General features: G+C 40.9%; 2 protein-coding genes across 8 annotated transcripts in view; both read right to left on the minus strand.

The window, feature by feature from the left end:
* Positions 1-278: 278 nt before the first annotated feature.
* LOC117206068 (cell wall protein DAN4-like) lies at positions 279-1,968 on the minus strand. Its single transcript, XM_033445066.1, has 3 exons — positions 1,372-1,968; positions 1,079-1,315; positions 279-446 (listed from the first exon to the last, which is right to left on the minus strand). Exons 1-3 carry the CDS (start codon positions 1,966-1,968, stop codon positions 279-281), a joined length of 1,002 nt encoding a protein of 333 aa, XP_033300957.1.
* A 509-nt stretch (positions 1,969-2,477) lies between these two features.
* LOC117206016 (homeobox protein extradenticle) overlaps positions 2,478-17,227 on the minus strand; it is a 41,290-nt gene continuing 26,540 nt past the window's right edge. The window contains exons 4-8 of one of the 7 annotated variants that reach the window (XM_033444963.1): positions 15,545-15,735; positions 14,124-14,259; positions 13,790-13,886; positions 12,112-12,287; positions 2,478-6,162 (exon numbers count right to left, since the gene is read on the minus strand). In XM_033444963.1, coding sequence (XP_033300854.1) covers positions 6,028-6,162; positions 12,112-12,287; positions 13,790-13,886; positions 14,124-14,259; positions 15,545-15,735 — 735 coding nt within the window. In that variant the 3' untranslated portion in view covers positions 2,478-6,027. The other 6 variants (XM_033444966.1, XM_033444962.1, XM_033444964.1 and 3 more) reach the window with 6 other exon arrangements.

Raw genomic sequence — 17,227 nt, forward strand, 5'->3', positions numbered from 1 at the left:
CGGTAAATTTTACAGATGACCTTTTCTTTCTCTGGTTATCTTGAACGAAAGTTAGACGATTGAAGGAAGGGATCGAGCGGAGGGGGAGCGGGGAATATGAATATATAGTATCTTATATCGTGTATCCATAAATGTTAAACGTTATTTCTTATTCTTATTTTTTTTTTTTTTTTACTTCGTCTTATCGATCTCGTACTCGTGACTCGTTTTCATTTCGTTTTATTAAATGTTAGGTAGAGCTTATTAAGGAACGCTTGAAGCCGGTCTCGCGGCGAACTTCAGGCGCTCTTTTGTCGTATACTAGCTGTGCCAAACGCACTTGTACTGGTCGCATGGTTGGTGAAAAAATTGGCTGAAGATTGACTTTTGAGACGAGGACATGAAATTTCCCTTTTTCTTACAACTGTCTTGTCTGTGAGTTCTTTGAGTGAACAAAGTAACGTAGTCTAAATTTTAATATATATAATTTTAACAAATAAATAAATAAATAGCAAATTGACGAATCGCGTTAGGAGTAGAAAAGGATATAAATTAAAGGGGAATATTTCTCAATGTTCGATCTTCAGTCGATAGTTTCACCAGCGACATATTATTTAACAACAGAATTTAACCACCTAATCTTCTGCAGGATACTCGTAATTCTCATCTTCGCCTCATCTTCGTTTATACAATAAATGGATATCCTTTTTTCTTTTTTCCTACGTGCTAAGTAATAAATCGTCGGGCCGCAATTCATCACGACAATCAATAGTTAATAAATCCATAAAAATTATCTAGCTGTTGATCGACTTTCTTCTGTCTTCAAAAGGTACGTCCAACGCGTTTTGGGCATAATAATAAATTTCAATAATAATAATAATAATAATAAAAATAATCCATGAGCCTAATAATTAAATTGGAACGCGATCACCACAATACGAAGATCACAAATATCAATAATATTAGTAATGATAATAATAACGGCGATAGTAATAGTAACAGTAGCAGTAGAAGTAGTAGAAGTAGTAGTATTAGTAGTAGTAGTAGTAGTAGCAGTAGCAGTAGTAGTAGTAGTAGTAGCAGTAGTGGTAGTAGTAGCAGTAGTAGTAGTAGTAGAAGTAGTAGAAGTAGTAGAAGTAGTAGTAGTAGTAGTAGTAGTAGTAGTAGTAGTTGTAGTAGTTGTAGTAGCTGTAGTACTAGTAGCAGTAGTAGTAGTTGTAGTAGTAGTTGTAGTAGTGGTGGTAGTAGCAGTAATAGTAGTAGCAGCAACAGTCGTAGTAGTAGTAGTAGTAATTAATAGCGGCAGTACTAGTGGTAGTGGTGTTAGTAGCAGCAGCTGCAACCGCAGCAGCAGTTGCAAACGGATGCGGCAGCAGGAGCAGTAACAGTAACGGCAGAAGCAGTAGAAGCAATAGTGGTATCAATAACAAGGAAAGTGGCAGTACCAGTAGCAGTCGTAGTAGGCATAATGGAAATAGTGGTATTAAGAACATAAGCAGCAGGAACAGTCGTAATAATAACAATAGAAGGATTTGCAGGAACAGTCGTAGTAGCAGCAGCAGCAGGAACAGTCGTAGGAGTAGCACTCGTAGTAGTAATAGCAGCAGCAGCAGGAGCAGTCATAGGAGGAATAGTATTACTAATAGTAACCTCAGCGTTCGTAGCAGTAGTAATAGTTTTCATAGCAATAACAGTAGTAGTAGCAGTAATATGGTTGGTAGCAATAGTGGTGATAGTAGTACCAGCAGAATTAGCAGTACTAATAGCAGCACGAGCAGTCCTAATAATAGTAGATTCAGCAACAGGAATAGTCGCAGTAGTAGTAGTAGTAGTAGTAGTAATAGTAGCACCGTTCACAGCAGTAACAATAGTTTTGGCAGTAAGAACAGTATTAGTAGTAGTAGCACGGATGGTGATGGTGTTGGTGATAGTAGTATCAGGAGGATCAGTAGCGGTGATACTTCTAGTACTTGTAGTAGTAGTAATCATGGTAGTTGTAGTAGTAGTAGGGGTAGTAGTAGTAGTAGTAGTAGTAGTAGTAGTAGTAGTAGTAGTAGTAGTAGGGGTAGTAGTGGTAGTAGTAGTAGTAGTAGTAGTAGTAGTAGTAGTAGTAGTAGTAGGGGTAGTAGTAGTAGTAGTAGTAGTAGTAGTAGTAGTAGTAGTAGTAGTAGCAGTAGTAGTAGTAGTAGGGGTAGTAGTAGTAGCAGCAGTAGGGGTAGTAGTAGTAGTAGTAGGGGTAGTAGTAGTAGCAGCAGTAGGGGTAGTAGTAGTCGTAGTAGTAGTAGCGGTGAGTATTAGCAGTAGTAGTGGTCATTAATAATAATGATGATGATGACGATGACGACGATGATAATGATGATAATAATAATAATAATAATAATAATAATAATAATAATAATAATAATAATAATAATAATAATGATAATAATAATAGTGATGATAATAATAACAATAATAATTATAATAATACTAATAATAATAATAAACAACAGCGACCATGATAATAATAAAATAAATCTCGTTTTACTAGTTAGTATCGTCGTTACAATGATGTACTTAGCTATTACATTTTTGCCTATGGACTATTCTCTTTTATATACCTCTATATGTATAGCTACAATATATAATATTTTCATGTTGAAAAATCGTATACATTAGTGTTGTGTCGCGGGACCATTGCTTCGTTTCTATTCTGTTTCCCGATCGTACTTTTTTATCTGCTTGCTCATCACGTTTCTATATGTTCATCCCTTTTTCCGTTCACTGTCTTTTCATTTCGACCATCTTCGCTCGATGAGTCTCGCTGAGAGGGAGAAAGGTGGCGTCGATGCATAGAAGCGTTCACGCTTGATCTTCGCAAAACAGTGTGGAACAAAAAGAGGAAACGATGAAGTGGGAGAAAAAGAGGACGAAGAAGCAGTTGTCGTACAAGTCGAAGAAGTGAAAAAGGTAAAGGACGATAAACCGACTAGGAACGGGTATCTGCCGTTTCTGGCCGCTTCTTTCTTTCGCAAGCACAAACAACCAACCCTTTCGCTTAATCCTATCACGTATATTGTGAATGTTGGGTGAACTTCTCGTATCGCGGTGGTGTGTTGTTCGTTAGCTTTCGATCGTAAACCAAAGCTCGACAACGTATCGTTCGTTCGTCGAATTCTGGTGCGACTTTCTTTTTACGCGTCGCTTAGGAACGTGAACGCTTCTCGCTTAGAGAATCTGTATTACATAACATTAATAGCTTAATATCGATTTTTAGTTCGTATTACTCGCCGCGTTAACGACGAGCCTCGGATCACAGATAGTGAGGTGATCGGATTGCGCGAGCATTTTCACGATACATCTTATACATATGCGTTTCTACATCTTAATTTCATTCTCGTAATTGTCTGTTTCGCGCATCTTCTTGCGATTCCTCTAAGTATTTCAAGGCGACAGCTCCTGAAAGCAAACAGTACCGGCCGTGTACGCGAGCGTGATCACACAGTCGCGTGAAAAAGCACTATTAACAATTCCTCGCGATTCGTTTTTCCACTCGTTAAGTTAACTCGAGCGTCAAGAAATATCCGATAGTGTCCACTTTTTCAAAGAATCGAAGAAATAAAGCGACGAAGATGATTTGCAACGTTATTGCGTCAACTAGAATTTATCCGAAATATCTTTTTCCGGCGACTATTCAGATTCATGCACGCATACGGTCGAAGGAAAACTTGGTCGGAACGCAATCTTTACGTTTCTGCCCAGTTCATCGTAGGAATTTACCATCGCAATGATGACATACGGAGTAATACAGATACGAAAGTATAGAATATATATTTTTATACACATGTATACGTATACACAATACATATGTACCTACGTACGTACGACCAACTAAGGATAGACAGGCGCAATCGTATATTTTAAATGTCGAATCCAGTTGAATCGCGTTGTCTCGCGCCGCTTTCGAAACCTATATTTCCGTTCGACCGGAAGAAGCGCAGCAGTATCGATAAAAATCCGACTTCGATTCGTTTCTCTACGCTCCGACGGATTAGCCGATTAGCCGATTAGCCGATTAGCCGATTAGCCAATTAGCAACCATGTAAACGACGACGTTTTACTTCACTAGAAAATATACTTTGATTTGCAAAAAGTTGCGTGATCGAAGCCGAATGAACAAGTTTGGTCGAGAAGAGTGGCCGAAAGTTTGGCGCTTCGCGACTACCAATCAAATGGCGGAGTTCGAATTCTGGATTCGACACCTGTGTCTCTGTACGTGTGTCGGCTGTTGAAATCGACGAAACAAAACAAAAGAGACAAAGGAAAGAATTTTTAATAAGATCTCGTGCTGAATCGTTGTTTTACAGAGAAAAAACGAAGAAAAAAAAAAAACGAAAAAAGAAATGTAGAAAACGGATCGAGTTTTTCGGCCCGCTCATAGGTACAATCATGCACACAATTTTTCAACGTAACAAAGTGTACGATACTAAGCTTTGTACAGCGAGGACACCGACAAATCGTCTTCTTATATACCTATGAAACACATGCGCGTACTCAAATTTCAGTAAATAAATAATAATGCTGGAAAATTATTACAATGATCGTGATCTGTTTCTTAGCACAGAAACACTAAATGGTGTCCTCGCGTTCGAACGAAATTGAACAAATCAGCACTCAAACATCGTCAACGTATCGCTATAAAAGTATAATTCGAAGCGAAACTTAAGACTCGGAACTTAAACCATAATCGAACGTAAGAAACATTCGCTAGCATTACACGATACTCGGGATACTGCTGGGATTAGATTTAAAAGGAATTACATGAAAAATCTAGCTGGAAAATTTCTAGAAATGTCTGTCTCGTCGAGAAATAGAGAAACGAAAAAAGAAACGATATATATATATTTCTTTATGTACGTCCAAAATATTATTCTCTTAAATCCTTACCCAGCAAAAAATTACGCTACGTATTATAATGGGGGCGGGGGGGGGGGATATACATAACATGAGGGTAAAAATGATTACAAAGACAAAGTTAAATATTTAAAATCAAATCGTCCGATCAATCGTAGGGTATCGGGATAGGGACGATAATAAGAATAAAAATATCTGTACAAGCTACGTCCATCTACGTATGCGTGTATGTAGCATACGTAAAAAATAAAACAATTAGTCGATTGTATACGCTCTCTCCCTCTCTCTCCTTAGCTAGGCGCCTGTACGCTACCGTATTGTCTTAATAGAAGCGAACCTACGTTTCTTAAGAGCACATTGCCCTACGGATTCTTATCGTTCGCCGTCCTTTCCACTCTCTCATACTCTCGCACTCTCTCTCTCTTTCTCTCTCTCTCTCTCTCGCTCTCTCTCTCTTTCTTTCTTTCTTTCTTTCTACCCGCCTTTTCTCTTTTAATTCCTCTCACACGTTTCGCTCTTTAAATCCTCTGTAAATAGGTGACGTGGATGCCCGTGCACAGTCACTCGATAAGGCAAGATTAAGGTATCAAGATCGAAGGGCAGAAGCAAAGAAGTTGCGAACGCGCGTATGAAATCGTTCCTGTTCGGTGCGCGAATCATCGAATAACTAACATTCTCTCATGGTCGTATTTATCTCGAGAAATTGCTAAAAGTGTACTACGGATTAATTCGCGATAGACTAATTAATATCGTCGCATCCTTCGGTGCGTTTGGCCTTCTCTCTTGACGGAAAAAGAGAAAAATGTTTCAAAATCGGAAACTAATGTTATTATTAATCGTAGGAACACCAACGAACATTATTTCCTTGTGTGTGGCTCGGAGGTGCGCGTTATCGCAAATGTGTATACGTATGTTGGTGTATGTGGCTGTGTGCCGACGAGAGCGTGTGCGTGTCGGTAGTGGGTGACGACGTGGTTCCTGGTTGTCCGGTAGCGGTACGTCTGCTCTTTTTTTTTTCCCCTCTTTCTCTGACATACACTCTACTCTATGCTTTTTTCCCTTTTTTCTCTCTCAATTTTGTTGCTGCGTTTTTTTGCATGTATTTTGTTTTATTAGTTTCGTTACCATGCTAGGTCGTTCATCCCAAAAGTAATTTTAGACGCGCGGTCGTTTTTCATTTTCTCGGTCGGAATCAGAGTCCGCTGAATCGTGGAGTGGCGGAAATTCCGGCACCGCCTCGCGTTGTTGCATCCATCCGGCCGCACCGGGCCCTCCGGTCAGTGATTTTCCCTGCGTCATTTTTTTTCGATTTTTTTTTCAATTGATTTTTAGCTCTCTGTCTTTATTCCCTGCAGGTGGCGACAAAATTGCGTGTCATTGGTCACTAAGCATCGCCTTCGTTTCACAACTTTACGCATTTTTTTGTCAGCACAGACAGACGTTTTTCGAATAACCATGATATACAAATTATATGGAATTTTACGAAAGCGCGGGCTATTTGAATTGGCTGCTCGTATCAGGATATCGATCTACCTTCTTGCTTCGCAACGTCCTTCTTTTTTTCTTTTCTTTTCTTTTTTAACAACTGTCTTTTCTCTTTTCTTTCCTTATTTATTTATTTATTTATTTTTTTTTTTCATAAAAAGAATACGTTCGACTCCCGTTACGAGCACGAAAGGATTTGCTACATAACACGAAAGATTCTAATGATCGAGATGATGATTGCAGAACAAAGGAACAAACAGCAAAACTAGGAAATCCTTTCACTCTAATTTGCCAATGCAACAAACCGGCGCCTATTCTACTATCTACGCGAAAAATGTATAACTCTGCAAATGAACTAAATATGAAATCTTTGACATCCGCCCTCTTTCACGCTCTCTCATCTCCTCTTTCGCCTTTTATCTATTCACCCAGAAAACCCCAGCCAATCGTCCCGCAAAAACAAAAAAAAAAAAAAGAAAAAACAACAACAAAAAAATAATAATAGAATATGTAGAAGTAATGATAAACGCACACACGTACTACTGTGTAAGACCAGTATAAACGTATAAACTGTAATTCTACATGCAGCCATGCATGCCACGATGATGTCTCTCGAGGAATTATCCATCCGTAAAGAATTCTCTGATCTGCGTAATTCTTTCTATATCACTTTGTAAGTCAGCGTATGTGTGTCGTGTATTCTTAAACGTGAATGTGTATATGTAACGAATACATTGCAGTGCGATGCGAAACTCTGTAGAAGATATTCTAATTGTAAGATTAAGTATCGAAAGCCATACGAGAGCGACAAGAAACCGCATGGTGCGTTCTTCGAGGATGTATCTGCATAGCACAGATAGTCTATAAGTAGCTGTAGCACGGACAGAGATCGTCGTACTCGTTCGCCTGATCTCGTGCTATTATGCGCAACGAACAGGCGTGGTTGATCGCGTACGAAAAACTGCTAGGGGACGATTTGTTTCGAAAGTAACGTGACGATACGCGTTTACGATATGCTTGCAGTCTACTTGCCCGTATTTCTGCGATATCGTAAGCTGCCTAGTTTCAAACATCGATTCGTTAATCCCTTCGGAACCATCGTTATCGGTCAAATACAGCGAACCGTTAGCGAAATAAAAAGTAAAAGGCGCGACGGAACGTTCGTTCTTTGATCGACCGTGTTCCACCGATACGATTGGCTCGGATTAATTTACTACTCGCTGCCACCAATTCGGTAACCTACCTATAAACGAGCTACCTCGTGCTTTTCTCGCTCAAAGAAGGCCTGCTACAGAAGTTTTATTGCACATTCGGCAAAGTCTAAATCTAGAAACGAGCTCGAAGGCGAGAACGTCGCTGCGAAAGCGTCTCAGGCAGAACAACGAACGAACAAAGTTCGATAAAAATTCGTCGCTTTAAAAATATCTCATTTCCAGTTGATTCGTTAATCGTCAGTTCCCGGCTTCGAGCGAGGCGACAAAAACGACACGATACGTGAGAAAGGCTCGAAAAATCAAGCGTTAAGAATAATATCAACAAAAAAAAAAAAAAAAAAAAAGAACGCGTATAAATGTATTTATATAGTAATTATGAGTATATTGCACTATCTACGAGTCGATGTCTCGATTCTATGCGAATCAGTTTGTTCGAAATTTCGTCTGTCTCTTTTCGAAACTCGTCGTTTCGACCGTTCGAGGGAAAGAGACCTGTGCTTGTTGCAACGAAGGATGATACATCCTGAACGGCTCGTCGATTTCTAATCTCGAACATCGTTCGCGAATCTCTCTCAGACATACTTCACGCATTCCTCCAATCTCTCGTGAAACGCAAGCGGATTCACGCGTTCGCGTAAAGCCAGCACACGTCGAGCTCGATGACGAATCTACGATCGCAATTGGATTTTTCGTTGGCACGGCGCGTCACTGTGAACACAACAGAAAGCACATAAGGCTGAGATCAGTGGACACGCACCAGCCGTCTGGCTTTTTTTTTCTTTTAATCTCTCGTTTACTTTAGCCAGGTCGCGCGATTCTCGTCTTTTCCTTTCTTTCCGCGATGCTTCTTACTTGCTCTCTCAATTTTTTTTTTCTTTCGCTCTCTAATTGCGTACTCTTTTTGCGTGAAGTCTGATTCGATGTCTCTCTCACTCTCTGTCGCCTTCTATGAATTTCGTTTCATCTGCATCAAGAGAGAAAGAAAAAAGGATCTAAGTGAATTTAAACGGGACGAATTTGGATTCAGCTTGTGTTCGAGAGCAAACAGCCGACCACCCTAGCAGTCCACCGAACCGTACATCTTCCTCGGAGCAACGAAATTCACCAGTGAAATCGAATAGAGAAACATATTTCTCGCAGGACTGTAGCAAAATCGCATAAACAGAACTCTAGTTCTAGTGGATCGCGAATCGCGTTCCGCGAAGATGGACGGTTCGTCGACGAAATTCGTGTATCAGCCAAATCGTTAGGTGATGGAGAGTAGAAGAGACCAAGGAACAGACGACTGATCAATCGTAACGATATTATTACAGGTGCAAGACCGTGCGAACTGTGCTTGTAACAATGCGCTTGAAAGCGCGCGGCCGTCAGTGCATTTTTGCCAATCGATCCCCCTTTCCGGGTCGCCTTACCTTCTCTCGAGATACAAACTCGCGCCATATCTCGTTGAAATGAAATTTCCCCCTTCGCTATCCCACGTAAATACACCGCGGATATATATCGTACGATATGTGATCGCGAAATTACGAACGAATCGCCCAATTAATAAATCGAGTTACGTACGTTCCAAGTTGCGTACTTTCTATATAGGAAAAATCGTGAAACGAGTCCGAATATCGAGAGAAGTAAGTTGGTATCTACTGAGAAACTTTAGATTTCATTCAAGAGTTCTCCGACACGCTATAGGTGTAGCGTAAATTATATTTAGCGAGTCTACGTTTAAAATTATCCGTTATCAGTAGATATCTTCCCGACAAGCGTACGAAAAGCAGGTGCGATTATCCGACAGTCGATATTACTTGAAAAATTACAAAGAAAAAAAAAAAAGAAAAAAAAAGAAGACAGAGATGTATCAAGCTCGTGATCTTAAAGATTTGTTCGTTTTTTGTCGTTGAGCCAAGAAAATACAATTGGAAATCGTGCGAACACACGTTAGACACTCCGCACCCCAATTTCTTGTTGCAACAAACACAGTTCTTTGCTTCGTTTTGTTAGATTCGGGGTACCAACCAACAGCGATTAAAAATCGGGGTTATAAAAAAGATCAAATGAAACCACAGACAAAAGTGTAGCAACGGGAAAACGGATTATAGATCGGCGAAACGGGCGTTATGTTAGACAGATCCGACACGATGTGTAAAAAATAGTCTTGGTGCTTATACATTATACATATAATCGTGTGCAAGCAATTGCCTTTTTGTTATGTATGCGATTATGGAAACGTTAGTGCCAGTTGCAGCAGCAAGGGCGTTTTTATCATTGCTACGAGGTCTTTTTTTTTAGTGCCAATTGCCGGTGAAAGCGCAATTCGAAGCACGTTTATTCCGTACTCTAAACTCTTTGGGTAGATATAACACGTAGGGGGGAAAGAAGAAAATTCAAAGTTGATTTGGATGGATATTGAGTTGGTGGAGAATTCAAAGCGAGACAGAAGAAGCACGAGCGTTCGACTCGAGAAAATTCTTGGACGTTCGCGGTAACGAGAAAGAAGTGAAGAATAGGCAAGTTCAGACGTAGCCGAACCAGACGAAGGTAGAAAACGAAACGAGAAGCAGAGGTGATTTGAAAACGCGGCAGCTAGGAGAAAGCATGCATTTTAGTCGCTTCATTTCGAGCGGGTTCTCGCCCCTGGGACTGGAGCCATGGCCGAACCGGATGAACCGCGAAATTAATTTTCCTGCGAACTTCTCCGGTTTTCCTGGTCGATTCGAATTTCTGGAAATGCAACGGTAATGAGAAAAATACGAACGGAGAAGATAACGTAAGAGCGGAATAGCTCTCAGTGCGGATCACTTTAAAGACGATACACGTTAACCAAACGATTCCTTTTGCTTTTTCGATTCTCCCTTTTCGATTTATATATACGATAATATAAAATATCATATATATATGTAAATCGATAGAGGAGAATGTTTTAAGAGCAGCGTGAATAAACGAGGTATTGCAAGTATTCTCGACATAGGTAATAGAACAAAGCATAGAATGAAGATGCACTTTTCATTCGATACAGATTCGAACGTCCGGCATCAGAACGTATTTTGAAGCGAGTCAACGATGACGCGGTGCAACATTTGTAACGAAGTACGCACAGACAAACGGCTGGCGTATCGACAAGGGGGATATTTAATCTAGCAATTGAGAATATCTACAAATTTCCCAGCTAGTCGAGCAACCGGCTCGCGCGTTTGTATATGTGCATGAATTTAATTCAACGTCACTCTTTATCACGTGACACCGTCGAAATTGCATGTCAGAAAGATTTACTGGATTCGAAGAACCGGACGCAAGCTGTACGATACATTTTGTTCCTTTGTTTTGAAACAACGCGAATACAAGGGGAAACCATAAGGACAGAAATTGCTAACGCATAGTTACAATTTCAAACATCGATCCTTTTGTCCTTTGACGCGACTTTATTTTTTTCACTACTGTTCTTCTAAAGGCTGTCACTGAAAACCTAATAAAAGGAGAAACAACAAACGAGATTTAGGGAAATCATGACACTGCCGTTCGCTTACGTGCCAGATACAGAGGAATTTTGGATCTCGGAAGATACAGTCCCGTTGCGTTTCATCGGTCGAATAGAGGCAGCTCGTTAGAAGCAGGGCCGCGCACCTACCAAGTCTATTAATATGTGAGGGAGCAGCCCTACCTAAAAAGTGACTTAGCAACTCCAATGCATACTAAGCAACCCTTATGCTACTGGCTGCTGCTGGCTCCGTGTGCACTCCCTGATACTCTTTCTCCTCCAACCTTTCGCTCCTGCCACCACTATCGGCTTCCTCTAAGCTCGTATTTATGGGCCAGCAACAGCATATCCAATCCAGTCCTATATATTCTAACAACACGCACCTACTTGCACCTACAGACGCACGCGCCGTTCTTTACAAGCTATCATAACACGGCATTCACGCGCGCTCAACTCCATACAGAGTGTTCGATCGATAATAGAAATCACCAGCCTGTAATTACACTTATGGTGTGTATATATTTAACGTTTACACTATTTTTTATGTTTTTGATTTGCTTGAAACTGAATCACCCTGTATATAAGCACGAGCTCAAATTTTCTTTCACCATCACCAATACCACATTCGCTGCATCTTCCTTTCGCCTCCTTGCTCTTTCTTTCGTTCCCTCGTTCTCTTCCCCATTCAAACGTCCTTTCTCACAATATGTGTGAATATGCGGTGAGATGCGCATGCGTTTATAATAGAAGCACAATGCTATGGCTTGAAAATGGATGGAAATCGAGAGCAGTGTTCCAACGTTATTACATCCAAATACGATGATTATTCGTTGAAGATGAAAAAAAAAAAAAAAACGAAACGAAACGGAAACGATACGAAAAGAACCATTTTGCCGTCTCTTTCCATTCATTCGAACCACGCGAAAGATCCCTCGACATCGGGGTTAAGCGTTATCAAGACTTATCTAACATGCTCAAAGAATGCAAGAGGGCATTGATGAAAGCGAGGCAATGATTGCTGACTACGAGGTAGAAATGAATTTACTTAGAAAGAGAAGTTCTGACGGTTACCTGGTGCATAGGATCGTAGCCCATGGAGCCGTCGTTGTACGGCTGCGAGCCGTAGTCGCTACCGTTTATGCCCATCCCGTATCCGGCCATGTCTTGTGGCCCGCCGGGTGGCGCCGGCGACATCATCGGCGTCGGGGTGCCTTGACTGGCACCACCCATACTGTACGGCGACGCTCCTGCAAAAGCTGCTGTAGAAACAATCGCGGTGCATACAAAATTCGAGGGTGCGTCTTTTAAGTTCTTCCGCCTCACTGATTAACATCTTCGTTTATCGCAAAAAAAAGACGTGAGCTCGTTTCTAATTTTGTATCTCGTGTAATCGGTGGCGTCGTCGATGCTCATCTTTCCCTCGAATTTCATTGACTTTTTAACACGATACATATATAATCCCAATAGGACTAGTTACAGACGCCACCGATTAATTCAATCGACATACGTATCGTGAAATCGTCTTTCGACGATTCCGCATCGAATGAACGAATTATCGGATGAAAGCGAAATTTCAACGAATTTTCCATTATCGAGAACTACGTGTAAAGTATCGATAGGAATATTTGAACGACAACGGAATAACTTGGAAATTAGCTTGGTTACTTCAGAATGTAACAGCGGTAATTTTTCCTTCGAAACGCGAAAACATTTCCGCTATCCGAGACGAAGTACTGGGTTCCGCAGTGCTGGCGCCAGTATCGCTGGAATTCCGTTTCTTTAATTACGAGAAGACTGCGGCCCGTTTACCAGGAGCGTGGCTGAGGAAAGACAAATGCATGGAGGGTGTCGAAAGAAACGCGAGAATGCCGGCATCTCATCGTCCTCCTGCACTCGTGTATTCTCCTACGCTCTTCTCATCTTTCGTTCCCTCTTTCTCCGTATAATTGGTAAGTTAAAAATATCTCGCCTTGCCCTCTAAAATAAAGAAACGTCTCGGTTGTTAAGAAAAGTACGCGTAATCGCGACCAGCAAGTTGTGCGAATGCGAAGAATTTCCAGAAGAAACACCCTCGGAATTTTTATTCTAATTTCATGGAGAATGCGAAAAAGTAAATACGAATGAACCGAGATGACGTGTCGTTATCGAAGAAAATCGTGTCGTGTCGTGTTTGCGAGAGATACGTTAAGACAGTTGCATAATTTAAGATGGTTATACAGCTCCAAGTTGAGCGTATCTTTTTATATAGCGAAAAGAAAAAAAAGAAAAAGGCTACGAACCCCAGTCGATAATTTTGTTTCCTCCTAAAAGATTTATTAGTCAGCCGGAACGACAACGGTGACAGAGCCAGAGTAACGAGTAACTGAATCTCACGATAATTTACGATAATGAGAAACCGCTATGCCACGTAAACTTTTCCTCTACACCAATATCGAGTTTGATATAAAAATGATCGCGACGATGAAGAGAAGATGATGCGAAGTAGTGTTACCGGTGTTGAGTGGAAATTTCACTAAATAATAATCTATCCGAGTATGTAAAAGGAGTTTGCTCTCGCGCAGTTGTCGTTTTCTCAGCAACACTCCGCCGGTATCAACTGTGGCTACTAAAAAGAATCGTATTTTTCAACCGTTTAACTTTCATATTATAATTTATTGTTCATTTTTATCGATATCCTTAATACGAGCAAGCTATCGAAACGAACTCTTCAAGGAACACCCGTCGCTCATTTGCGAAGGACGGAACTTACCAGCTGCCTTTTTGGCTGCGTACAAGTTCGCCTCCTCCTGTGCTTTACCTATGTTTTTCTTGTAGCGTATCCTCTTGTTGCCAAACCAATTGGAAACCTACAAATACGACGAACAACTTTTATTATTATCATTATTTAGTATTATTTAAAAAATGCCTTAAACTAATCGGTTATCGTATTTAGTAAATCTTCGGCCGATGTTAAAAAATGTTCGATCGGGAATAGTTGTTTCAGTAACTTCCGTTATTTTAAAATAATTATTGACACACACACGAATTACCGTTACGCGGTAGCAACGAGTCCAAGTTACAAGAAATATTTTGATTTACTTTACCTGACTCACGGTGATTCCACACTTTCGTGCGAGCTCTTCTTTCGCTTCTTCGCTCGGATACGGATTACTGAGGTGCGAATAAAAGTATTCGTTTAGAATTTCCGACGCTTGTTTGCTGAAATTCCGTCTCTTACGCCTGTAACGTAACAATCGATTTCCTTTTCACAACGGATAACACTCGCCTTTCACTTACTGTACACTACTACACAACATCGGTCCTAATCCATATGATTTTAATCAACGATGGTTTTGTTTGACAATATCAGTGACCGACAACGTTCGACCGTAGGAGACCTTGATCAGGCTATAAGCGATTACGTTTAATTCAAACTTAATCCAATCTTAATTACCTCAAAATCTGTGTCTTTATCTATCTAGAAAATCTACTGACAGATGAATATTTGTATTTTACATTCCTTTATAGAAATATTTCTTTCTATTCCTATTTCTTCTTTCGAACGTGCCTATCTGCTACTAAATCGCCTATCGTTATACGTTATTGATGATGTATATAATTCATAGAGAATATATGTCGTTCAAAACTGTTGCCGATAACCTCTTGTCCTACAGGCTAACTGCCGATTGGTCAGGCCACAATAAACAAGAAGGTCGATCACACGTCGAGCCAGTTAGCTGTTTAGTCGTGTGTTCGAACTGGCGCAAAATTTACGCGTCTTCTAACATGTACATTTCGGTGTAACGAAAGGAATTGTGAAATAATAAACACGTTTGTGCGCAACTAATACTTTCAAGATGTCCGGTAAGTAATTACGATCGATTCATTGGTGAAGAAAAATGATTTATTATTTGATAGTGGATAACGTAAATTAAATTGTAAATTAATTTGTAAATTAATAATTGGTTCAAATTAATAATATTTTGAGAAAACTCGTAGAAAATTAGTAATCTTCAACTGTGTGATATTTTTCGAAACAATGAAAGATAATAGGAAACACAATATCGTTGGCATTCGTTATTATGAGAATCTATCGAATCACTATTCGCAATAGTAACATACTTCTTACTATATTCTCACTATCGTCAATATTAGATTTTCTTTTTACTGTCATGATAGGTATAAGGGTTGTTTAATTCTTTCAGGGGATTATAACCTAAACGTGTGAACGTAACAAAGAATTACGCGTAGATAAAGTAACAAAATATCGAGGACAATCGAACCAGGAGTCTGACTCGCGTTGTTTACGTTTGTCCCAGCTCAAGTACCACGATTCAGGCTCGTGCTTATTGTTCTTCGCTCAAATTTCTTATCACGAATCTCGCTCGTTGTTGTAGGACGAAGAATTAAGACAGTGTCGATGCGTTTAATCAATTCATCGGTGAAAACCACGTCGGTGAAAACCGTGACGGAGATTTTAACGTAATAAAAATAAATGAACAACGTTTATGGAACGAACACTCGCCTTGCGTCGAGGAATCGACTCCTCAGAATCATCACCGCCTCGCAGGTAGACTGTTTAAGCTGCATTTGAATGCTGGAGAACTTCTTGTGAATAATCTGAACCATCCTCTCGATCTCCTTCGGCGTGATTGGCCTGGTACGACTTTGTTCCCTCAGTAGATTCATTACGTGGGTTGTGAACTCGTTACACGCCTGGGACAAAATGAAAAAATCACCTCGTTATTAACGAACACTCAAGGACCGTGTTTCCGCGCTTCAAAACCTAAAATGGATAAAAATCGAGGGCAAACGCTAACGGTTCAGGTAAGAAGAGGCACGCTATGTATCGTCTAAAGGACTTCACGAGTTTTCTTTGGATACAGGAAAAGCGGAAAGAAAGGTCGTCTCAACGTGAAAAGTCGGCTTGGAAGATCGCTGACGTTTCGAGGTAAGGACGAAATCGCAAAGAGAAGCGGAGAAAAGCCTCGGGAGAAGCAGGACGGAAGACCGAAAAATGAGAGAGAAGGGGCGAGGATCGAGAGTAAAAAAAAAAGCGAGAAGAAAGGCGCGTACGTATAATGCATTATTCCTGGTGGCTGCTCGGTTTAAGGGAAAAAGGACTTTGCTCGATATCAGTATTCGAGACGAGCACGCTACCTTCGGGAGGGAGCGAAGAAAGGACACGGGCGCCTGGTGGAAAGAAAGGGAGAAGGTAAGGTGGTAGGAAAAGGAAAGAGGTAAAGGGAGCGAGCGAGGGGGGGCGAAGGGTACCGGAGGAGGGTGGATTTTCCTGAGGGAAGGCGTTAGAAGGAAGAGGTTGGCAGGGGAGAAGTCGGACAGGGTGGCTCGCAATTTCGAAATGGATTCCACTCTGCCGCCATACCCTGGTACTCTCCTCGTCTTTCTTCCATCCACCCCCGTTTCTCTTCGTTCTCTTCTCTTCCTTTCTGCTCTTCTCTCTCTTTGCACGAGCGCACCACCGACTTGGTGGGGTGGATCAGCTTCGTTCCTGCCTCGCTGTTCACCTAGGACGAGGGGTTTGGGACGATCTCGAGTAGGTGGATTGGATGGAAAACCCACTGAGAATTATGCTCTTCTCCGCGTATTTGTGTTTCCTTCGATTTTCAAATTATCGGAACGACGAACCAAAAAGTAATATTTTCTTAAGTAATTGAGCGGGAATTTCTAAATTGACCAGTGAACCGACAGGTGTTGTTGCAGCGCTCTATCGAACAAAGGGCAATCGCGAGGCAAATGCCAGTTTCTCTTTCAAGCGAAATATTTGTCGTTCGCTAAGGAAAAATACCGCACGCAAAAGATATAGTTAGAGATGGTAATGAAAACTTGCGCCGCAAGTAGGTAGTACTATAGATGGCTTATAAAAGGCGAGGTAACGCACGAAGACGAAGGGAGGAACGAGGTCGTGGATTCTTGTACAACCGTATCGTATCAATCAAGACGTGCTAGATAGTTTGAGGAAGGTTAGGGAATCGCGAAACGTCGATATTCATCTCCTGAAACGGCAAAGCCAACAAGTGTCCCGATGACGACCGTTAATTCGTCTCCGTGGAAAATGAAATTTCTCGTGATGGCTCTAATTTTACTGCAGTTCCCTCTATTAATATGCGTGTAATATTTCGCGGATATAGCGGATATAGTGAGGGTTTTGGCTCGCGAGCGTTATCGAAATTCCAACCTGCATGCT

The sequence above is a fragment of the Bombus bifarius genome, unplaced genomic scaffold, assembly GCF_011952205.1.
Source record: "Bombus bifarius isolate JDL3187 unplaced genomic scaffold, Bbif_JDL3187 scf7180000007996, whole genome shotgun sequence".
Lineage (NCBI taxonomy): Eukaryota > Metazoa > Arthropoda > Insecta > Hymenoptera > Apidae > Bombus > Bombus bifarius.

What these genes read in the sequence shown, in the direction of transcription:
- LOC117206068 (XM_033445066.1), bottom strand. Translation starts at nt 1,968, where the DNA reads ATGATTACTACTACTACAAGTACTAGAAGTATCACCGCTACTGATCCT. An exon ending in TTGCTTCTACTGCTTCTGCC is followed by an intron (nt 1,316 to 1,371) that starts GTTACTGTTACT and finishes CTGCGGTTGCAG; the next exon opens with CTGCTGCTACTAACACCACT. An exon ending in CTTCTACTACTACTACTACT is followed by an intron (nt 447 to 1,078) that starts GCTACTACTACC and finishes ATTAAAATTTAG; the next exon opens with ACTACGTTACTTTGTTCACT.